Here is a 25,091-nt window from a genome sequence, read left to right as displayed (position 1 = left end):
AGTAGCCTAGAAGTAACTATTTCTTAGAAAATAATAATAATCGGTCCAAAGATATAATTCATTTTTCGAATATCAGCCCCTACAGTTGGTACTCGGCTACAATAATCTTAGTCTTAGCCTTTTAGATATAAATTTGTTTGAGCTTTTAAATATGTTTGGAATTGCTAGAATAATTAAAAAATATGATAATATAATAGTTTTTGTACAAAATTTTAATGGCGCTGCTGATTTTCGATAACATTGACAAAATTAAACATTTTAGATCGACTGGACAAATCTGAAAATCTAAGCAACCAGGACCGTTCTGTCCTGTTTTCCGTAAATGTCTTTTAAATTATTCATGATACTAATAATAAAATGTCTTCATTTTGTTGCACGTACAGACACACAAAATATAATAATGACAGCACAAAGATAGCGATATTCGTAAAATACACTCCTTCATATATCATATATGATATATTTCAACACAAGTCATATAACAATCATTAGGATACAAACCTAATACGGAATACGGAAAGATAATATTATTATATAGGCACAAAGTGAAAAATTGGAATCCGTCAGATTATACGACGGAGAAAAAGAAACAATTTACTACAATATGCATGCACACAGTTTAACTTCTTTGCTCACAGCGTTATTAGGTACATATTTTAAAATTTTAGGCTTAGCATACCATTTTTGAAGTAAAATCGTGACATGTTGCGAGAATCTAAGTCCGAATCCATCATAGGTCCAATTAAAAACTTTATTATTTATTCATTAAGTTATATGGGTACCAAAGACCCAGAATTCTGCATTTTTTTTTTATTTCAAAACCATGACTTGGGTGCCTCCAAGGAACAGAGATAATATGGTTGTTGGTCATCTGCAAGCTGATGAAAAATGCAGAAGTTTAAAAAATCTGAAAAATCTGCTGTATAAACAGAAACAATTAGCAGTCGCAGGATACAACCTGGGGGATTCCGATATCAAGTGCTTCAAAGTCGTAGAGACCCCAAAGTAGTTAAGCTTTAAATATAAAATTGTATTAACTATAATATCAAAGGCTTTACTGTAGGCGACCAGTACAGGCACCATATGTAATTTCCGGTCTGAAGCTGATATAATATCATCTGTTACTTTGAGGAGGACTCTAGAGTCTTTGCGTGTGGAAAAATGCTATGGGAGAGGCATCTAAAACATCTTAAAATCAATATTGTTCTCTCCCAATTCAGAAGTTTTAAGACAAATTGGCAGTTTTCCCTACAATTAAAATTTCAACTTTTCTATGTAAAATGCAGGATTACAATTAGGTCGATGGTTTCAAAAATTTCCCTTTATTGTAACGTAGTATATGAGATTAACCGACCATATTTAATTAAAAAAAGTTTACGGAGTTTTAATGTTGTTTTTGTGAATCTCTAAGTATTTGAACTTAAATATATTTGAAATATACTATTGAATTATAGTCGAGCAGTATATGCACCGTATTCAGTTTCCGGTCAAAAGCTGAGATAATGTCATCTGTCACTTTGAGTAGGGCAATTGTGGTGCATTTAGTTCAGTACCAACGATATTTTGAATCATTTTAGAAAGTGCGGCAGTACTTTTAGGTACGGGGTTTACGGTGGCAATTAAGCATTCATATTTTTAGAAACAAATATTGCTTTATATTAAATATTGAAGCAGGTAGTCATAATGCTCGCAATTCCGGTAATCTTAGAGCTTCTATAGTCGAAGTTCCACTTATAATACAGTGTGGGTAGCATAGGCGATGCATTTCAAATGGGAGAATGGGGGGCCCAGTCAGTCAAATTTTGGCGATCATACACATGGTGGTGGTTTTAACAGTTTACTCAGACAAATTGTACATAACGAAATTTTTGTTTAAAAACATTTCGACCACCTTAATCCCAATTTGTAAAATTATGCGAAGTGATAAGGATTTGCAAATTTTTACTTTAAGTACCTTATGTATTTAAACGCTTGAAGCACCTACAAAAACAGGCCCACGTTTCGTTCTGCTTAATGCAGGATATGCAAAACCATTTTTCTACCCGGCGCCGACCGAGTTTTCTTAGCAAAGAAAAGCAACGGCAATTATTTTTGACTAAATGAACGGGGAATATTTCGATACTGATACTGAACAAAATTGGAGTAATTATGTTCGCCATGTCATAGAAAAAAACCGAATAGGAAAAGTGGGAACTTACTGACCAAAAATAAAAAACTTCACGGATGTACATGAAAATTAGGTAAAGTAAAATGTCTGGATAAAATTTAGACACTAACGACGAAATTTGTTTGAGATCGGATGTGAACACCAGCGCTCCATAAGACTCCGAACTATATTCTCAGTGTGACTTGGACTATAGACTGTCTCCTGGCTCAATGAGAATAAAAATGTATACTGTATAAATGCCTTGTTTTATAATATTACTGAATTATTTAATTCCGCTAAAATATCGTTTGTGTAAATAAAACTATGTACATTATCAGCTATTTGTTATATGTGTAGTGTAGTTATAGTTATTCTTTTTTTATTTTTTTACTTTTTTCATACATTGTAATACCTGATTAATTAATCATCAAATGTAAGTTATACATAGAGAATTGTAAATGTTTTTGCAAAACTATTTTATGTTCTGTAAGCTACCTAATATTTTCTGCATAACAACCTTTTTGCTCCAATGTGCGCCGCGCGTTCGTCCCAAACTTCCCCTATAAATCTCGGGGCGTCGGGTCGCCATCCCCCACGGACATACATCTAAACAAGTCGACAGATAGGGCAGTTAAAAGTTTAAACGTTAACGGGGTGCGCCCCGTGTCTTGTGTGCCGGCCCTTCTCGGCCCGCTGCCTCTTTCTTTACGACCCCCGCACTCTTAAATTAGTTGGGGGGGACGGGGTGCTGGAGGCGGGCAATAATAAGAAAACGACCGGGAGCAATCGGTCCCCCGAGGAAAATAGCTTAACGGTAGTTTCTTTGGAGCCAAGGACGTAGAGGCGGACCGCTTGGGGAGGTGGGGAGGGACGACCGGGTTACGGTAATATTTCGATAGGGTTCCTTCCCCACTGCCGCCATTTTTTGGCATTTGGTCGGCCTCGGTTTGGAACACTGTTACCTGGTCCACTTTTTTTGAGAAATTTTCAAACTTTCTTAAGTTGCTTCCAATTTCTAAAAAATCGTCCCAATAGTGGTTCTATTAGAAAAATAACGAAAAGTAATGTGAAGATGATACACACGAAAAATAATTGCAGGCGAAACAAAACACATTAAATTTGTATTTTATAATTTTTGGAACATATTCAGAAGAAGAAAACCTTAAATCGAGCAATTTAAACAAACATATTAATAGGGCCCCGAAATCTAACTTAATCTTGAAATGTGTCATGTCACTTTTCAGTTTTGATAATATAGTCCAAAAAAATAAAAACTTCTAATATAAGGATAGGATACTAGAGGATATAGAAAACCACAGGGTCGATTAAATTAGATAAAAAAAAATAATATAAAAATTAGATAATTTTTAAAGAATTTTATGAGAACTATAAATCCTGCTCGCAAAATGATCATAGTATGAATTCGAAAAATTACAAGAAGTTGGATTTTCTACTTTTGTCTGTAACGCCCAAAATATACCAAACATGATCTTGGCATTAGTATATAAGAACACTTTTAAGAAGAATATGATGACGTAAAGGGATTTTTTTCATTGGTTTTCGAACTACACTATAACTTTTTAAATTTTCTTATTGAGGCCATATTTAATTTTCTTCCATGAGGTATTTATAATCAGGTATTTATCATCATTCTTGGGGTCACAAGCGTAAAACTTAATTTTTTTAAAAGTAGGCCATGATCGCACTCAACACACCGAACTACTATTAAATTTATTGTTTATTCAAATTTCGAAAAGTCAGTAGCGTAAATACTATTAACCACAATATCTTTACTTACAATTAAATTGGAATAACAAATTATTATTTAAATTTATCAAATATAGTAAATAATTGATACATATTTTTGATTAATTCAAATTGTTGATAGGAATATTTATAGTATTATTACAAAATATGTTCAAACATCGTCTATCTGTGGGGCCTAACATCTGGTGTGATGTTTTGAAATGTTTCCAAAACTAGCTGATGTAATTTTTCCTCTGTTTGAAAATTACACACATAGTTTTTAATGTACCCCCAAAAATAGAAAAAAATACGTAAAAAATGTTTGAAGATTTCATTTTTGGTTACCATACTTTCATCAGTAAATAATAATTTATTAACAACATTTCCATCGTCTTGGCATTTTCTGGTGTACCAGTCAGAAAACGTCCCCTTCGCCTTATGTTCTCGCCAGGCCTTAGTCCTCGGCAGATTCGAAATAAATTGGCAACTAGTTTTCCCCTTTATTGGGCTTTTAGGATATGTATTTACATGCATATGCGCAGCTTCTCAGGTATTTAAGCATGTTAAACCTATTCTCAAAAAAAAAGTTTTTCCATTTTCGAATAAATTAAAGGGCCACGTACGTAATAGTAACTGAAGTTAAACTGTCAATAAGGACATTTTTTTCAATACAACAACAATTGGACCGTCAAAACTTTTAATTTAATTGAATTTTCAAAATTTAATAAACATGATAAATATAAAAAAATGAAGAAATATGAAAAAAATATGGTGTGTCTAGAAAATAAAATACTTTTCCCTTTATATCATAACGGGTGATTCAATAATCTGAACGCCACTGTATTTGTTTATTATCATATGAGATTTCTAACCTCAAAACATAAACAAAATTAGTCATGGAGCAATATACGACTGAACAACGTGTAAAAATTGTGCCATCCTATTATGAAAATGGTAGATCAAAAAAAAATGCATTTCGGGCTCTACCTGAATTTTTCGGCGCGCAAAATCGACCTTCTGAGAGGACAATTGAGAATGTCGTTCCAAAATTTGAACAAACTGGATCTGTAACTAACCTTAAAGTCCCTCAACGTGCTCGTGCAGGTCGGTCAGATCAAAATATTGCCATTGTTCGCGAAAATGTAGCCGAAGATCCAAACACATCGATTCGTCATCGATTGCAGCCCGTGGGCCTTACGTATTCAACCACACAGCGAGTTTTAACAAAATACTTGTATCTACACACATATAAAGTCCAAATAACTCAGAAGTTGAAACCTCGAGATCATCAACAGCGCCGCGTGTTTGCAGAATGGATACGAGAACAAGGGGTTCATTTTTCAACGAAAATCATCTTTAGCGACGATGCACATTTTCACGTTGGTGGCTTTGTAAACAAACACAATGCTCGTATTTGGGGATTAGAAAATCCAAGAGAGATTGTTGAAAAAGCAATGCATCCTCAAAAAGTGACGTTTGGTGCGGACAATTGGCCCTTTTTTTTCGAGGATAATGCGGAGAACGCTGTTACGATTAATGATGTTCGCTATCGAAATATGATATCTGATTTTTTCTGGGAGCAGTTGAAAGATATGGACATTGAAGATTTGTGGTTCCAACAGGATGGAGCCACTTGTCACACATCCAGAGAAACGATGCGATTGCTGCGGGGCAAGTTTCCTGGTCGGATTATCTCACGTAACGGCGATATCAATTGGCCGCCGCGATCATGTGATCTTACTCCCCTAGATTTTTTTTTGGGTATCTAAAAAGCAGAGTGTGTAGAAATAAACCAAACACTATTCCAGAGCTGAAACAGGAAATTAGACGCGAAATAGCCGGCATGCCACGTGAGTCGCGGGGGTCATTTGAATGACATCATCTTTCATACCTAGTTGTAATACACTAATCTAAAATGGCAAATAAAAATGTTTGTATATTTTTATATTCTTCCGAGTTTTTTTTATTATTTTAATGTGGAAACCCTTATTGAATCACCCTTCATATCACAGTCTTCTCAAAAAAGTGTTCTAATAATGTACTACATATAGGTAATATATTCTTTCATAACTTTATAGTTTTTGTTTGTAGTTGATAACTATTTTAAGTGAAAACGCTTAATGCTTTATTTATAGGAAAGAAGCTAATAAAAAAGAGAGCTGTAGATTTCTTAGTCAATACAAGATGAACCAATTTTTTAGATTTAGATGTTGGGAATTTTGGACGGGGATAGTTTACTAAGAATTTTTGAGAAAAGTTATAAATTTGCAATGCTTCCTAATTCAGATCGCTTCATTTCAAATATAAAAAGTATAAAACGCAACAAAAAGCAAAACAAAAAGTCATATCAAATCGAACAGCGATACTTCTATTGTATGTTTTTTTTCTTAAAATACTATCTCCAGTTTTCACACTGCTGGGCTAAGAGATCTAATCTAATCTAATAATAATACGGTCTAACAATTTTACTTACTTACACATTATTACATATACAACCGTTGTAATCATTAGAAATACTAAAAGGATGTCGATCTTCCATTGTCTTTATTTTTAACTTACACAACGTTTCGGACAGTTGTGTCACTGCCCGTTATCAAGTGTAAACTATTTTTTCTATATGCCTTTTTCTTTACCGTGCGATTATTTTGTTCTTGTAAGACTAGCTCAGTTTACTTTTACTATTCTCATGGGCCATTCAAAGCCAAAAATCCTTCAAAATTCCTAAAATTCAAAGTATATTCTCTTATAGTTCAATATGAAATCTGTATGAAATTGGAAAGAAACAGATGATATTCCGAGTTATTTTCAATCAGATGTGGAAACTATATTTTTCGTCCTATCTATCCAATGCATTCTTTGTCGCATTTGCCTAGAATGCTGTAAACTCCTCGGGTCTCAAACGAAATTCTGTCTTTATTGGATCGAAGATGTTGAAGATTTTTGGACGAGTGTTGAATATAATACAATAATATTTCTTAATAATTTTTGATATGATTAGTAATGTCTTAAATGTAAGGAAAGTGTTGCTTAGCAGTAGTTGCTTTGGGACTTATTTTCTTTAGGAGGTTGTGGCGAAGTGTTTTTCCTAATGGAAGGCTTAATATCTCTAATGTGGCAATTATTTAAGAGATGAACAAAAAGTAGGTGTTTTAATTCGTGGTCCAGAGATTTGGATTAAGACAGTTTTATTGCTCTGTAAACAAGAGAGTTGATATCCGATTACTTCTGGTCCTGATATGGTATCGGTCTGTGTATGTAGGTTCTCTGTAAACTAAATTATCCAACATTAGATCTGATCTTCTATTAATAAGAATATCTGAGAATGGAACATTATTATTAGTTTCTGATTCAATGGTAAAACGTGCGTTAAAATGTACAAAGTTTAATTGGATCATAAAATCTCGGAAAGTTGTGATAATTGTGAATAAATTTTTCATTAACAGAGTACATATATTCTAGACGAGCATTTTTCTTTTTATATTTTAATATATCTGAAATGATATTGGGATAGGGATTTCAGTACAGAGAAACTCTACGTCGAAACTAACCAGAATATCGTTTGAATTTGATGTAATAGTGTTTAATTGTTGAATGAAGTGATATGACTTAAGTGCGAAACCATTAGTTTTCCAGGTTTTCCCGGTAATGGTTTTTGTATAGACGCTAGATACTTTGCTATAGAATAAGTTGGAGAACCAGAATCTTGGGAAGTCCGTAGAAACAAGGAGTTTTACAGGCATGTGGGGTGACAGATTTTTCACGGATTTTAATTTCATGTCACATTCTATAGATTTATTTTAGAGATTTTGGAGGTTAGGATTTCTTAAGGATTTCATTAGATGTTTGAGATGGCACTTTGTTTATTGTAGACTCGACATTTGAAAGTATTTCCTCTTTTGGGATAATACATTGGACAAGGACGCAGTTGGAACCTTTTCCAAGAACTGATTTTTCAGTAAAGTAAAATTTTTCAAATATAAAAATGAAATAACCTAAAAATATTAAATAAAACTAATGAACTTTTTCTACTCCCGTTTGTAATTACACACCGATCTAGCGTGCGGGAAGCGTCACTTTAACACGTCAGTTTCGTTTCCCGCGGATCCGAGCCACTTCGGACGTTTCCGGAATTTTACCGCACGTGGTTGGGAGCAATCGGATGTTTTCGGAGATATTTCCCACGCCTTGAATTTGGACGTTTGTCAATTCTGACGGTTTTGTCAGTGAATGTATTCGTGTTGCTTTGCGATGTACCCAAAATATAACGGTGGTAGAAAAAATGTGATATGCAATGGTAAACTTTTTAAGTCACTCGTTTAATAAAACTTGTGATTTAAATATCGTTTTCCTATTCCCGTATGTAAAATGCCTAATTACACACTGATGTAGCGTTTGGGAAGCGCCACTTTACCACGCGAGTTTCGTTTGCCACGGATCCTGAGCAACTTCGGACATTTCCGGGATTTTACCGCACGGGTTTGGGAGCAATCGAATGTTTTCGGAGATTTAACTGCACGGTTTGAATTTTGGCGTTTGTTAATTCTGACGGCCATGTCCGTGAATGTATTCTTGTTGTTTTGCAAAAATGTACCCACAAACTAATACATATCAGAGAATTTAAATATTAGGTCCTTTAAGCTATAATTAAAATCTGGTACATGTATAATTTAAGTTTCCCACAGAAATTTTACATACCGTTCGCATGAACTTTAGTGGTTTTTACAGTTTTTATATTAATATCTTGCGAAGACCAATTGTACGATTTTCAAGTATCCATGTCTCATCAATACAAACAAAACAAAATTCAAAGTTAGGACCTGCTTTTTCGTGCTTATACGATATTAAAAATGTAATCCTCTTGAAAGCCCTATCCTTGGATAATTTTTCTTCCAATTACAGTCTTTTTCTTTAAATGAACTACTTAATGATCAATTGTAAAAGTTAAATAAACAACATAAAGTTATAAAAATTTGTACACAGTTAAAATGAGACAACAATAGCAGGACCAATCGCAACGATAAACGAATAAGTTTAATCGCAACTAATAAATATTTTGTTTGGATGGTACGAAATTTAGTAATCCGATCATCTGTTTTTATTTTAAATTTGTTAAATTGTGATTTTTTCGTGACGGCCGTAGAAAAAGTATAGTGTGCAACACGTTTGGCAAACTCTTTATCTCACTCGTTTATTAAGCACTCGCTCCGCTCGTACCAAATAAACTCCAAATGCCTCAAATGCTTCTTACTGCCGTTAACCGCACAATATAGTATAATATGGTATTACCGCACTTGTTGCAAATCCATATTAAATTCTTCAGGAAGTAAATAATAAAATGCTTTAGCAACAATATATGTTTCTGCTTGAACTCGATTTCGACTAATTAAAAAACAAGAGCCAATATAGGCGGGCCATATCAGCAAAAATCCAATGGACACAATTCTATGCGAGGGCAAAGCTCTTTTCTTCGATTTAGATTGATCATACTGCTTTCTCATTGGTTCGACACCGTTATAAAATTATCGTATGGTGTAGAAATTTGGTAGGGACGCTCATGTGCCGGGCGCCTGAGTTACGACTATTTTAACTTTTCTCGCCGCCAGCGCGTTGCGACACCTTGCGACTTTCTTAGGGCTCTGCGTCTGGCGACAATTTACGATTATCGTTGGACACCTTCGCCAGATTAGTTTCGGTGACGTATTATGGACCATCTTATATTGAAGGTCCAAACGTGTTATTCTAGAATGTCGCCTTTTTTGTTCAACAATGCGAAAGAATAATAAATCATTATTAAACTGCAAAAATCAGTGGTCTCAATAATTTTCGTATCTGAAAACCACTCTGCTGTTTACCCTTACCTCTCCTTTCTCCTTTGTCCTGCGACTTCTCTCTTTATTGAAAACTATATTTAATTAATAACTAATAATGTATTCTAAACTCTGCCTAACATATTTAGTTTTGTTTATTTGATTCTTTTGTTTTTCTTGTTCTTAGGGTAATTTGGTTTACATTAAATTGAGGCTTAAACAGTGTCTGGCTTTGCTGGATATCTGCGTTCTATTAAGCCTTTTGTTTGCCTTAAAAGTGGTACCATCTAATATTTTGTAGTGTAATAATGTGTATATTTAGCAAAGCAATAAATGTATTTATTATTATTATTTATTATCGTATATCGACTTGTCCACTTGAATAAACGCGGGCCCATCAGGTCGCCAAGGAGAAATACAGAAAAAAAGACAGTGTAGTAAATGAGTACGAAAAGACTGGAATCACATTCGTTTTACTTAAAAAAAAATAATATCTAAAATGAAAAGAAGATATTGTGAAATGAGTTTTAGTTGTGCAAAAACTCAAAAAAAGAAAATCATTTTTAATAGAGAAAGACAAAATTATCCGCTGAGACAGTTTCGAATGGAAAACACTGATATCTATTATCTGGACAAAACTTGGACAAATGAAAGCTATACCGCTGGTAAAACACGACAGGATAAAAATTTAAAAAGCGGCAGGCAGGCTTTCATGGAAGGATGGTGTGGACCATGGTATCCCGACTAATAACTCACATTGGTAGTTATTGGACTCGAACGGCTACAGTTCATCTAGCTACTAGGAATACGACAAATAATCATATTTAGTACAATTTATCTATTTTCATATTATTACTATATAAGTTTTAATACACTTGGTCTTAGAATAATATATTATCTGCCTATCCCTACACTTATAATCATGGATAATTATTATTGCATTTATTATTCTAATAAACTACTTTTAATTACGCCGCCGTCACTGTCATTCACCGAATTCGTGTTTCTATTGTCTGAAAATTATTGTGTTCCTAATTTAGTAACGATTCCAGGTGTATGGGTCTTAAAAACTGAAATACGGAATTCATCGGATATCATTGCTGTTTATCGGAAGTTTATCACGTTTAATTCGTTCGCCCTGTTTAATCATTTTATGAATATTTCGCATTTAGAAATGTAATATAGTCGGAAAATAAATTTTCCTATTGTTCCAGTGCCGTTCAAGAAAGCGGCTACGCCGGGAAAGTTAACCCCCAAAACACCGGAAAGGTAAGTAAAACCTTTGACGTTAAACGAACATTTTAAAATTCAGTTAACCCCCAAAACACCGGAAAGGTAAGTAAAACCTTTGACGTTAAACGAACATTTTAAAATTCAGTATGGCCAAAGATAAGTCAAATTTTTCGCGAGCTCAACTTCGTTTTCAGATACATAGTGTCAAAGTTTTTAGAAAAAATAATTTTCCTATGGATTACTCATTTTTAATGTGTGATTGTGTAAAATGAAATTGTTCGAAGAAAAATAACACTTTTTAGGCTTTTTACTTTTTTCGCGTCTATCTTCGTCTAAAAAATTGACACAGACTTCGTGAGCTTGAACTTTATTATTGGATGAGAAATAGCCACACTTAAAGACTGGAGCATGTGAGAAATGAACAAATTCGTTAGATTATGCGAGTCAACGATAAGACAAATGACATCGAATATAAACGGCCACTTTGAACGAATAGGTAGCATCTTTTACTTTTTACGGCAAAAGAATAAAAAAACAAATTTAATTTTGAAATGAACAGTTAAGTAGCTAGTAGCAGTAAAGTTTTTAAATAGTTACGATTACATTTCTGTCAGTCAGAGAATTCAAGAATTTTGGAATTTGTTAAATTCAAAATGTTCGGAAAGATACAATAACAAGATCCACTTAATTCCCACTCTCGTAGTTTCTTTCCCAAATTCAAATCAAACTGATATGCGATATAAATACGGTATTTCCAGTACAGTGGATTGGTAGAAGGGGCTCAATAGAATGGCCTGCAAGGTCTTCGGATATTACTCCACTGGATTTTTTCCTCTGGGGAAGAATAAATAAGGAAAATCTTCAAAATTTAGATGATTTAAAATTTAAAATTAGAAAATATGATCAAAAAATTAAAATAATTTCTTTGACATTTCTTTGAATTTTCTCTTAATTTTTCTCACTGTCGGTCTTATAAACTTATTGAGTTCTCATTCTGTCTCCATATGCAATACAAATTAAGATTTCAATTGTCTAAGTTTCATTTACGTGCGCCATATTCATTTTCTGCACTGACAGAAATTTAATTGCGATAATTTAAGAACTAGCTACTTAATTTCGATATTAAATTTCTATTTTTCTGTGCTCATAAAAAGTAAGAGATAGGTTGAGGGTATGCTACACGAATTACGAGTTCCATTTATATTTGTATATTGTATATTTTTTATTTACTGCAAATAATGCGCACGAATAAGTTGTGATGGGGTGGGCGAGCATTTTTCTTGAAATCGAATACCTGGTTTTAGCGGTCTACTGTAGCTATATATAAAATTGATCGCGTATCATGATTTTATCTTAAAGCCTTTGTACTAAATTGTGAATCACTCCCTCTCTACTTCCGCAAACCCAATTTAACCGTCTGTATATAGAGAGCGGCCGCAAAACCGCAGAACCAAGTGAATTAGGGGCATCAATAATAGGCGTCGCTTAGTGCTAATTGAAGCCGTAAAGAGGCAGAGTGTATGGGCGTCGGAACGCCGTAAAGCACCGTCCCCGTAGGGGCGTCCGTAAACATCCGACCCGTTTTTGGTTCGACCAGGCAGCGGTCAGCGGTTTTTTATGGCGTCGCGGTGGGGATCTAATTTCTGTTTTTGTATACCGACGCGACGAGGAACAGGCTTGATATTTACCATAGAAAAGGAAATACACCTTGAGCTTGACCAGCGTCCAAGGTGTCGCACCGAACTGGTCTCGACTTTGTTACTTTCAAAAAATTCGATTTTTCGAAAGTATCTACGCTCTCGGTAACAGTAGGACCTATGGGATCGCCATTGGTATAGAAATTATCAGTGCCGAAAAAAAAAATTTTGTTGTCTGTTCGTTCTTCGTTTTCCGTTCTCGTCTTTTGCTTTTTCCTGAATAATTTTCGAACCGTTGGAGCTACAACCTTGAAACTTGCCTCCTTTTTAACCCTCCACGAGACCCAAGCTTATAAGAAACGACGTCGATAAAACGCCGGCATCGATCTTTTTTTCGCATTTTTTTGCACATATATGCAGCTTTGCCCCTTAACGGAACCTATTGAAAATGGGGGCTGGGGGTCGGGAAGTATTTAAACAAAAAAAAATCGCGTGTGCAAGGGTCTAAAAAAAAGATCATTTTCGAGACCGAAAAACCTCTTGAACTAGAGGACGCAGAAGATACGGTCCCATAAACTTTTATTCTTGACAATTTTTCAGAAAAACTTAAAAATGTTTCCCCCTATTATTGAAAATTGGCTATAACTGAAAGACTATAATTCAGATGTCACTTCCTTTTACATTGCGATGTAGCCTGTATTGGCAGCTAAAATTTTTGTATTTAAGGTTTTTATTTATTGTACAGGGTGTTTCCCGTATTCCGTGTCATATAAGAAATATGTTAAGTGTCCTAAATTTGTAGTATCAACTTCAAATTTAGCAGCGAAGTAATGGTCCGTGTCCGCATTTAAACAATAGAAATTGCGTGCAAGGAAAATTCACCAAATATATTTTTAAAATTGTTGAAACATTAATTTTTGTTTTTTTTTTGTTTTTTTTCTCCATAACCATTCACCGGATCGGTAAAATTGTTTAACCCGCAGACGCAGAAGATCTAGTGCTCTAATATTGGTTTCAAGTTTTTTTTCAATTATATACAGGGTTTTCCAATTATAGACAAAAATCTAAAAGACCCAGAAAATTGTTCTTTTCCAGAAGAAATTATTAACCCTGAATCAAAAATCGTAAAAAAATATGACCAATCGGTTCAAACAGTGTCATAGACCGCATCAAGAGCTACTGTTTTTTTATTTACGGTTACGATTATACTTTTTATAAAACAGTTTTTATAAAACTTCTGGATTCCTCCTGTGTCGGTTTTTGTTGAGTCGAACTAGCTAACGTTTCACCAATCATCCTGTTGGCTTCTTCAGAACTGGACTGAAACTGGCTCGTATTTTACTCTGTACCTGCTTTTATATTGTTTTAGGGGGGCCAAGCTAAATAAGGGGTATATAAACACCGTCTCGGATGACACCTTACCTCTGCTCTTCTCTCACATTAAAGATATTAATCGTTCCATCACAAAATACACTTAAGCACAACCTTCCAATAGCAATGAAGCCGAAAGCAATCCCACTCTGGCCACTGTTGTACTTCCTTATATTCAAAGCATCACTGACCACATATCAAAAGTTCTAAAGAAATATAACTTCAAAACCAGATTTACCACTTGTCCAAAAATCTCTCAAGATCTTCGATCTGTCAAAAACAACATTCGATTTGAGATGCCAGGAGTTTACAGCATTCCATGCATATGTGGCAAAGAATACATTGGAGAGACCGGACGAAAAATATCAGCTGGACTGAAAGAACACGAAAGAGCCTCAAGACTAAGGCAAATAAACTCATCAGTATTTGCCGAACACAATAACAAAACCAGACATAAAATTTTATTCGATAAAACTAAAATTCTTGCATGTAATCAATTCTTCTACCAACGAAAAATCTATAAGTTTATCGAAATCTATAAGCAGCCTAACAATCTTAACCGCGACTCAGGTCTCTACCTGACACCAATATGGTGCTCCGGCGCCCTCAAACAATATAAAATCAGGTACAGAGTAAAATACGAGCCAGTTTCAGTCAAGATCTGAAGAAGGAAACAGGATGATTGGCGAAAGGTTAGCTAGTTCGACTCAACAAAAACCGACGCAGGGAGTCCAGAAGTTTTATAAAAAGTACGCGATGACGTCATTGATTATTACGGGGCACTGCATGGTTTCAGAAAAAACTTATTTTCTCGAAAATCATTTACTGTTTAGGAAAAATTCTTGGACCAGGAAACGTGGGAGATCTAGGGCTATAACCTCAATTATGTACAGGGTGTGTCGATTATGGGTAAAGAAATCTAAAAGACCCTGAAAATTGCTGTTTTCGTTTGTAAATTATTAGCCGTTAATGAAATGAAATGACCTTAGTTACTCTGTCCGAATACATCTGCTCGTATGGCAATTGTGTGTACCCTTTATGAGTTGAAAGGAAGGGACTGTTAGTCACACACGCTAATCAAATCTGTCGCTAATCAATCGTTAAACGATTCCACAGGAAACGGCGGGCCTCCAATTCCGACACTCCGGGTTCGACGAAGAAGGTGCTGGACAGTATTGAAAAGTCCTTGAATAGGGTGCGCTACGCGTTTACGCCCAAAAGGAACTGCGAAAACGCTCCTCGGCAACCCGTTTTACTCAACAACAACGTGAGTTGTCCGATTCGAGAGTGGGAGCAATTTTTCGCATTTTATTTTCAATTTTAACAGGAGTTATTTAGCGTCTCGACTACCCAGTGCAAGGATCCCGAGCTTATCATCAACGAACTCTCCAAGGGCTTCAAGCAACGGGGTATAGAGTGTAAACGTAAGGGGTAAGTGGCGATCATAATTACCATCATTATCTCTGACTTTCCGTCTGTTTTCAAACATGTATCTTTTAACAATTCGCTTATGATTCGCAACTGCTTCAAACAAATGAAGTATTTGACGCAACTATAATGGCTAACGAGGAAATTCTCCATTCGGTATATATTCACCTCATAATCTAAAGCTTAATGCCAATAAGTTAGTGGCCATAGGTAAAAGTCATGTAAAATTAGCAATGAATAATGAATGAAAAAATCTAGCTCTAGACTAGAATACCTTATATTAGGAACTAAAAGAGTTAAATAATAAAGTTGTCCACAAAACATATCAATTGATTCTGTCAGTTCTCGTATAGATTGCTTAGGGAACTATCCAAATCTTAAAATAATTTCTTCGAACCTTAAATTATCTTTGTGGGAGCCATTAATTACATCCAATTATATCATATGCTGATAGAGTTTATGGTCCAACTTCAACCGCGAACGATAGTGACAGATTCCAGAAAGATTAGGAAGTATTAGAAATTATACGGGCCCTAACAACTAATTGTTCGGAAAATGTACGAAATAATAAGAAAACATATTTATATGCTTTTTACAAAACTTCTGACAAAAACTGACACTAACCAGTTTCAGTCAAGCTCTGAAGAAGCCAACAGAATGATTGGCGAAACGTCAGCAATTTCGACTCAGCAAAAACCGACGCAGGAGGAATCCAGAAGTTTTATAAAAAGCATTACAATAGCCTGTGGAAGTTGCTTTGAAAAACATATTTAAACTTATTTTAAATTGATTTTTTTTGCCTTTTCGATTGAAAAATGAAATCACGCATTTAATTTTATACCAAAAAGTGCTATCGTAATGAATTATTTTTTTATTTCACATAAATTACATAACAAAATATCAAGAACATATCGAATTTGCTGACAAATAAATATTCGGACGCATTTAAATCTTTTACTTTAAATCGAACATTAATAAGAAGTAACATCACCTTTCGCGAAAATAACAGCTTTTATGCGTTTTGGCATGGAATCTATCAAAGTCTTGCAATATTCGGGGGTGAAAGTGTTCCAAATTTCGGTGATTTTCGCCTTTAATGCTGGAACTGTACGCTGAGGATTGTTACGCAAAGTCTTTTTTTTTTATCGTTTTTTACGTCGTCCGAACATTTAGTTGTTAGGCTCGTAATAGGAGCAGTCACTTTATACGCACAGTACAAAAAGGTCTGAATCTTAAATAATTGAGGTATCTCCTTAATCTTACAACACAATAGTAGCTAATCAGACGTCTTATTTGTCTAAAGAGCTTGTCAGGAAGCTAAATAATACTAATACAAGAAAAAAACAATTGCGACTTTTACCTCGATATATCACGGCAAACGAAGAATCTAAATTGATCAACAAAGTAGATTTTTTAAAGGACTTATTCTGACTTAATTACAAAAAACTTTAAAATACATTTATTTTTGATAACGAGAACGATTTTTATTACAAGCACCGCCAATGTTTCTGTTTGTGTTTAAAAGCATCCTCTTAGTGATCACAGACATCCAACTTTGTTGTGATTCCAACGTAGGCATTTTGGCAAGGGACGAGTGGGGTGAGGAGTGTTGCCTACAAATGAATGGTTCCTATGGTAACCACGTAAGTTGGGGGAATATCATGTAACAATTTTAAAAATTTCATAACTATTTTAGAGAGGAAACAATTTCTTATCCTATTCCTTTTGATTTCTTGCCTTTTTCGTCAATAAAGATCCAATAATAATAATAACACTAATATGGAGACGTAGCAAATGGTAATAATACGCGCAATACAAGGGGAGGTCACGTCGGAGGTTAATGCGATCGGTGGGAACGTCCGTTATTTTTACTTTGAAAATTGGCCCATTTGTTTCACGTCCGATGTTTTATATTCCTTTAAGCGGGTGTCGCGTTTTTTTCTGCTTTTTGCCCCGCTCGTGTATTATTATCGCTATTCTTTCTAAACTGAATGTCAAAATTTTTTTCCTGGTAAATAGGTGGTGGTATGTTTTGGTTTTTTCTGTTACAAAAGTTTATCTACGTTTTCGTTTTATTTATTTATTTATTTATTTATATTTCACAGGAAAATGCAGCTACCCAATTACAAATTGGCACAATATAGGCTCATACTATTTAACAAAATCGGGAATTGGAACATAAAATTTCTTACCTCTACAATGAAAGCAAAGGTTGGATTTAAATAAGTCCGAGCATATCTTATTTTAGGAAAGTTAGAAAAGTAATTCTATGTAAATCGTTCAATAGAAAACGTTAGTCTCGTTCGCACCCGATATTGATTAGCGTTAAAGCTCAAGTAATTGATACAAAAAGTAGAATCCACAAGGTTATTTACAACTTTGTAAGTAAAAGCAACATCAAAACAGTTTCGTCTAGTTTCAAGCGACTTTTTTCGTAGGTTGTATCTAAAGTTTAAGGTTTGTTTGTATGCTTTCTATTCTGATTATATATTTATTATAAATAGGATTCCAAACTGGGAATTAATACTCTAGTACAGACCTTATCATGCTATTATACACGATTATTACTGACTGATGCTTATTGAATCCTTTGGTATTTCGGCTATTTATTATCAGGCATGAAATTAATATCTATAAAAACATTTTTCCTTGTAAACATAATATATCGACATTTATCAACATGTAAGATTAATCTGTGGTTTCTGCAATAATCAGAAAATCTGTCAAAATCGCTCCGAAGCTCTAATAGATCTAAATGTGAACGAATCCCTTTTTGCCCTTAAATCATCGGCGAAAGCAGCATAAACGGAAACCGAGAAACAAAGGCCCACATCGAAAACAAAAATATTAATTGGTATCGTTCTTTCATAGATCAATTTTTATATTGATAGTATTGAATGTACCTTGGTCAATTTTTAAAAATTGACAGGAAAATGTTAAAAAATCTAACAAGACTAATAAGCGGTCCCAAAACTATAACTACACTTTGCTAAGAACGTTTCATAAATAATGTTGTTGCAAATTTAGTGTTTTTTCACAAATTAAATTTAAGAATGCCGTTATGGTGGCTAATTTTTCCGACATTAATGTCCTTCTATCAAGTGCCTACACTGTGTTAAGTTTTGGTCACGACTGAGGGGTAGTCCATTGTTAGTGAAGATATAGGAGCAGGAAGGGTTTTAGAAGCAACAGGTCTGCTATATAGGTTATATTTATAACCCGCCACATATGGCCTGGAAAGGTCTTAGAATTTAATAAGAGAGCTTCATGGATCCATAGGGATTCCATAGGGAACACGAAGAACCACGCATATGTTAGAACGTCAAATAAATTGGGCAGTAACACATCTCCATCAATTAGTATAAAAAATGAGTTTAACAAAAATAATATTCCATATTTTTAAAAGACGAGGATAACTTACAAAGTCTTCTGTATAAATTCCAACAAATATCAAATGTTCCTAACTTGTAAAGATCGGTAAAAACAAAATCCCTTATAGTACCAAAAGAACCGAGAAGATGGGAGTCAGATCACTTGGTCTTCCAAATATATAACAAACTATAGGAATTTAAAGGACAAAGTGAAAGCAACAGCAAAGACATTTTTAGTATCAGAATAGGAGCAATAGAAGGAAAATCAGAACATATAAAACTTGCATAAGACCAGACATACGCAATACAAATCAAAGCTTTTAACAGTGTGTGTGTGTGTGACACTTAAGGTATAATACGATGGGCAAAAAACCGGAGATGGAAATGAAGAGACTACGTAGGCAGAATGCCAAATGATTATTTAAGATTGCAAAAGGTGAAAGACCAAATACACCTCGACTTCCTGGAAGTTGCAACATTTTCAACTGCTGGTTTTTAATTCAATGATACTAATGAATTCCTGTTGATTTTTAATATTGGAATTCGCTGATCCAAGACATTAGAGAGATGTTCAATGGGGTTCCGATCGGGTGATTGGAATGGTCATTCAAAACAATTATCTTTTTGTCTCTTGGATGCTTGTTTCATTTTTTCAAAGAACCGTATTCCACTTTTTTCTTAATCATACATGCATACAGATAAGCTCTGGCAACCGCAATAGATTTTTTTTAACAGCAAATCTTCCAGGAAGAACTCCTTCGATTAAGCGGGTTCTTGTCGTTCTACTAGTTACTTCCTCTATTTCATGATTTCGTTTTTCATTTGTCTGGAAATATTTTTTTACGATTTATTATTTATACGATACTAACACTATAGTGTCAAGACTAGAAAATTTATTATACAAAATTTTGTATAATTATTTCCAACCACAATTCCATTATCGCAAAGAAAAGATAACAAACATTCCTTTACATTTGTCAATTCTATGAAACTAAAAAAGCTCTAGCTTACTTCAGTCATTGATAATATAAACATATAAACATAAATATTCATTGAAACTATTAACTGATTTTTTCCAACATAAGGATATAAATTAATTCACGTGTATCTTAGATTATATCATAATTAAACAAGAAACATACATAAGGCCATTTGATTTAAAAATACGGAGAGAAGCCGAATTAGCATCGGACCACTTCTTACTAGTAGATAGCCTAATAAACGAATCCATTAGTTTCCTCTACAAACTGCCGCTAGCCAAAAAAAGAGAAGTGAAGATACACGGCACAGGTGAGGAAATGTACTAGACTTTCAAACAAAAATTGCATTATACTGTGCATGAAGCTCTTGGGACAAGAAAACAATATAACTTTTGGTGGACAGACGAACGCATTGAATTAAAAAAAAAGACTCTATATGAAATGGCTTACCACAGTGCAGTATACTCGCTACAGATACACACTAGCATGGGAATTAAAAGGGAGGAAGTAAAAAAGCTCTAGAAAAAATGAAGCGCAATAAGGCCTCAGGATCAGGTAATGTGCATATCGAATTATTGAACAAGCCCCAGTAACAGCGCTTGATATAATCTGCGTAATAATGGGTGTTTTTTTTTTTCGATGTATAGAACTTTAGGTTGGCGTTACTGTTCAAGATGGCGACCGATTTGACAGCTGTCAAGTGATTTATTATCAGTTTGGTTTGGCAATTCATCATGAATAGACAAGTAAGGCGTAGATTCGTCGAATGGGTCCAAAACGAGATTGCCGTTGTTCCCGATTTTCATAAGCGAATTTTGTTTAGCGATGAAGCGCACTTCTGGTTAAATGGCTACGTCAACAAACAAAACTGCCGCATTTGTAGCGAAGCTAATCCTCAAGTGTATGTCGAAACACCGTTACATCCAGAAAAACTGACTGTTTGGTGCGCTTTATGAGCTGGTGGAATCATTGGTCCGTACTTCTTCAAAAACGATGATGGCCAGAACGTTTTAGTCAATGGTGATCTGTATAGAGCTATGATTACTAACTCTTTCATTCCTGAATTGAATAACCATGATGTCCAGGAGATGTGGTTTCAACAAGACGGCGCAATATGCCACACAGCTCGTGCCACAATCGATTTATTGAAAGACACGTTTGGTGACCGCCTAATTTCACGTTTTGTACGTGTGAATTGGCATCCAAGATCTTGTGATTTTACACCGCTAGACTACTTTCTGTGGGGCTATGTAAAGTCATTGGTCTATGCGGATAAGCCACATGCGCTCGGCCATTTGGAAGACAACATTCGCCGTGTTATTGCCGATATACGGCCATAAATGTTAGCAAAAGTCATCGAGAATTGGACGTCCAGATTGGACTACATCCGCGCCAGCCGTAGCAGACAAATGCCAGAAATCATATTTAAAATGTAATGCCACAAGATTATCTTTCAGATAAATAAAATTCATGTCAATCGAATAATCCATCGTTGTTTTATTGCATCTTAAAGTTCTATACATCGAAAAAAAACACCCAACTGGTAGGAAGATCTCATATATAAATTCGATTTATGAGAAGCAAAATAGAAATAAATACGGAAATTATAGAGAAGTTAGCATAAAGTCGTTTGCAGCAAGACTGTATGGGAGAGTTCCAAAAGGCAGAATAGAAAGAAATTGAGGGGATTAAGGAACAAAGTGGTTTTAGACCAGGAAGATCCTGCACAGGTAACATATTCATTCACACTAAAAAAAATTAGCAGAGAATAGCCCAGCAAAGGGAAAAGAACTTCACGTTTCGTGAAGTGTGACAGTGAACACAGAAAAGGCGCAAAATATGGTTATAGGAGGAAGCAGCCAAGATATAAAATTGTACTAGTAAATGGGAGTTTCAATCCTTGAAAAAATAGTATCTAATAAAGCCGGCTATGACATATGGATTTACGGAAATTACTGTCAAAGGAGGTGACATACTGGAGAAGATGTGGCTTAATTTTTAAGATAGAATGTGTGCAACAAGTGCTATCAGGGACACGATGAATGACAAATCAAATGTATGGAATTGGATACCTTCACAAAGAAACAAAAGCGGAAGACCAATAAAAAAATGGATAAACCACATAGCTCTAGAAATGGAAGTAAGATGGCCGCAGGAAGGAGATTGGACAAACAAGAACTGATGGCATGAGGCGGCAATAGAGCTGCATAAACTCGCTATATACCACACTGTATAATTTTTTGCATCACTATAGTTGCTAGGGTTCGTAGTAAAACCGAGCGTATCGCGGCGGTGGCCTTTAGCGAGGCCGCTCGGGTGGTTCCTAATTGTAAAAATCCAAAACTCCACTCTCATGAAAACAAACCGCTCTTAATAATAATTGGATAATAAGATCACCGGCGCACATGATGAATGGATACCAATCATGACTGAATTGGCCTACGTAGATCGCTTCGTATTACTCTCGACGTAATTGATTTGCCCAGAATTACGATGAAAAATTTATTTCGTTGCGGCGATGAAGCGGGTTGCAATTTTTGTTGTTTTTAAATGCAACTGCTTGGGATTTTTATGCGCCGCGAATTTTACTGAATTGCATGTTTAATTCAACAACATATTAGGTATCCGGTTGCCACCTAAGAAGGCTCTCTAAAAGTAATTGTAAAGACTTAGGGTGGAAAAACTTGACTTAAGCAGTTGGAAATATCTCTTTCCTATCAGCAAAGGAAATAAATTAAAAGGTATATAACTATTAACTGCTCAGAAATTTTTTAGCTGATTTAGACAAATAAAGTTCCTTATGATCTCAAATAAGCATGCCCAGTTGTATGAAGATCGTTTTTGAAGTTTTTGAGTTACTGCTATTCCGTGGTGTTATAACCCCGTGTCGGTTTTAGCCGACTTGACAAAACTCCACCTTCATCTATTTGGTTTGGTTTGACCTGTTGGTTATCATAACGAGCGAATTTCTTTTACATTAAGAACAATATAATATAATACAAAATTTGAATTTTTGTTATGAAAACTTTTGTTAGACAATTTCTTACTCACATTGTACAACATATCCAGATTGCTTCCTAATTGTTTGTTATTTCAGTTTTATTGACATCGCTGGATTGGATCTATTTATAACTACCATTGTTCGGTCAGCAAGGCCAAAAAATTATTTTACTACCAACATTGTAAGACTAACCAAACAGAACTTGATTTACTATTTACAAATTTCCTGGATTCCTGCTACGTGGGTTGTTAAGTTTTTGAGTTTCACTACAACTGGTTTCTACTCTGCCCTGTACCTGCTTATATACTCTTTGAGGGGGCGGAGCTAAAGGAGTCCCATATTGGTGAGCCGCGGTTTATGTTAAGTTTATGTTAGGCAACTTCTGATGAGTTTATTTATCGCAGTGTTAAGGCTCTTTCATGTTCTTTGAGCCTAGTTGATACTTTTCGTCCGGTCTCTCCAGTTCTTGCCGCATATGCGTGGAATGCGTGGTGTGCCAATCAGAATTTTGTCGTTGCTGGATCTAACACGTTTACAGATTTTTCTATAAGTGGTGAATCTGGTTCTAACATTATATTTTTTAAGAACTTTTGATATGTAGTCAGTAAGGTTTTGAATATAAGAATGGACTACGGTGGCAAGTACGTTGTTGCTTTGGAACTCATTTTATTTTGGTTGTTTTGGTGAAGTGGAAATGATGATGCAATGATTTGGGTTGAGATTGTTTTACGGCTTTGTCGTTGCATGAACTGATCTACTGACCTACTGACCCAATGTCGGGTTAGAATATCTAAGAATGGAATATTATTGTTAGTTTATAATTCAACTCTAATTCACTCCGCCTCGTTTAAATAATATATAAGCAAGTACAGAGTAGAATGCAAAGGCGTCTCAGGTAACCTGCAAAGAAGTAAAGAGGATGTTAAAATTTCTTAAAAAAAAAGAAAACTTGGTATACACCATTACAATTACATATTTCACAATTGAGTGGAAGTTAAGTATTATAAGAGCATGATTCAAAATGTCTCCCTTTCAATTACATGTTTTAGTTAACGTTCTTCAAAAATATGTTTTCCAGATTCACTTTGAAGGGCAACCTGGAACCGAATCAGATCGGCAGATTCGGCGGTTGTTCGTTCGAACTTGAAATCTGCTACTTGCCTATCCTTGGTTTACCCCATACGTCCAACAATCGATCGGGTGCCGCCACCAAGGCGATCTTAAAGAAACCCCACGAAAGCAGAGACCATCAAGCGGTCACGGGCTCGCATTTAGTCGGTATCAGGAGGAAGAGATTGAAAGGCGATTCTTGGTGCTACAAGAAGGTTTGCGAACAGATTCTCGCACTTGCATCCCCAGCTGGATCGAGTGGGGACTCTGCGGTGTCCGAGTCGGCAGTGTAACTTCCGTTTCACTTCTCTACCTCGATAGTCATGTATATGTATAGGGATTTGATGGTCGAAGAACTCGACGCCTGTGAATTGTTTCAATAGGCGATTAATTTATATAGGTTGAGTCGGAAATATGGGTCATACCTTTAATGACCGATAATTGGTGTGGAACTGGAATTTTTTCGCTAACGGTTTCTAGGGTACAGGGCGCAAAAATGAAAAATTGCATATTAGGCGTCCCGATATTTTCATCCGAAGAATCTGCTATTAACGGTTGACCTATGTTTTCGACTCACCTTGGATAGTAGATTTTTGTAACCGTTAGATCTCGCATTACCCTTAAGATTGTCCTCCAACCTATGCGTTATAAAGTAAAGTTTTATTTTATTATTGGCATTATTGGGAATAAATATAATTATACTGTATACATTTTGTAAGGTTTATTACATTGCGTCCCTTTCAATCCTGTCAAATTAGGCACGAAAATAGAACTTCGAAGGCTTCTTCGTCCTGCTGGTGATTTGTCCCTCAATATTTTCACTATTCATTCTTCTGTCGTACCATCAAAGTGTTCATTCCATTTTATCTTTCGATCCAACACCCAGTCATTGATGCTATCTACCTCGCACGCTCACCTAATATCTTCACTTCTTTCCCTATCCACGAGCGTGTTTCCTGCTATTTTTCGAACTATTTTGATAGGGGTTTCTACTGCATAGGTCGGTATAGGTCTAATAGCAATTTTATATATCCTGGATTTTGCTTCAATTCGGATGTGTTTATTTCACCAGATCGTTCAGGTATGCTGCTGCCCTAGACGCTCATCTAGCTTGGTTCCGTATCCAGATATTTCAATTCCTGAATATTGTATTTAATCACACGTTTGCGTCTGATCGTTGACATGGAAGTGACTATCGATTTTGTTTTTGCCGGAGATAAAACCATATTAAATTGTTTGGCTGTGTTACTGAACTGGTACA

At 35.1% G+C, this 25,091-nt stretch overlaps 1 protein-coding gene across 1 annotated transcript in view; it reads left to right on the top strand.

Annotated features, from left to right (window-relative positions):
• LOC132698538 (maternal embryonic leucine zipper kinase-like) overlaps nucleotides 1–24,459 on the top strand; it is a 40,200-nt gene extending 15,741 nt beyond the window's left edge. Inside the window, exons 4-7 of the mRNA XM_060664678.1 lie at nucleotides 10,914–10,968; nucleotides 15,057–15,207; nucleotides 15,268–15,371; nucleotides 23,799–24,459. Coding sequence (XP_060520661.1) covers nucleotides 10,914–10,968; nucleotides 15,057–15,207; nucleotides 15,268–15,371; nucleotides 23,799–24,123 — 635 coding nt within the window. The 3' untranslated portion in view covers nucleotides 24,124–24,459. The remainder of the gene's footprint in view (nucleotides 1–10,913; nucleotides 10,969–15,056; nucleotides 15,208–15,267; nucleotides 15,372–23,798) is intronic.
• Nucleotides 24,460–25,091: the final 632 nt, after the last annotated feature.

This window comes from Cylas formicarius, unplaced genomic scaffold (genome assembly GCF_029955315.1).
Source record: "Cylas formicarius isolate icCylForm1 unplaced genomic scaffold, icCylForm1.1 PGA_scaffold_2__14_contigs__length_35257938, whole genome shotgun sequence".
NCBI lineage: Eukaryota > Metazoa > Arthropoda > Insecta > Coleoptera > Brentidae > Cylas > Cylas formicarius.
The sequence above is the reverse complement of the archived record's forward strand: the minus strand, read 5'-3'. Positions and strand labels throughout refer to the sequence as shown.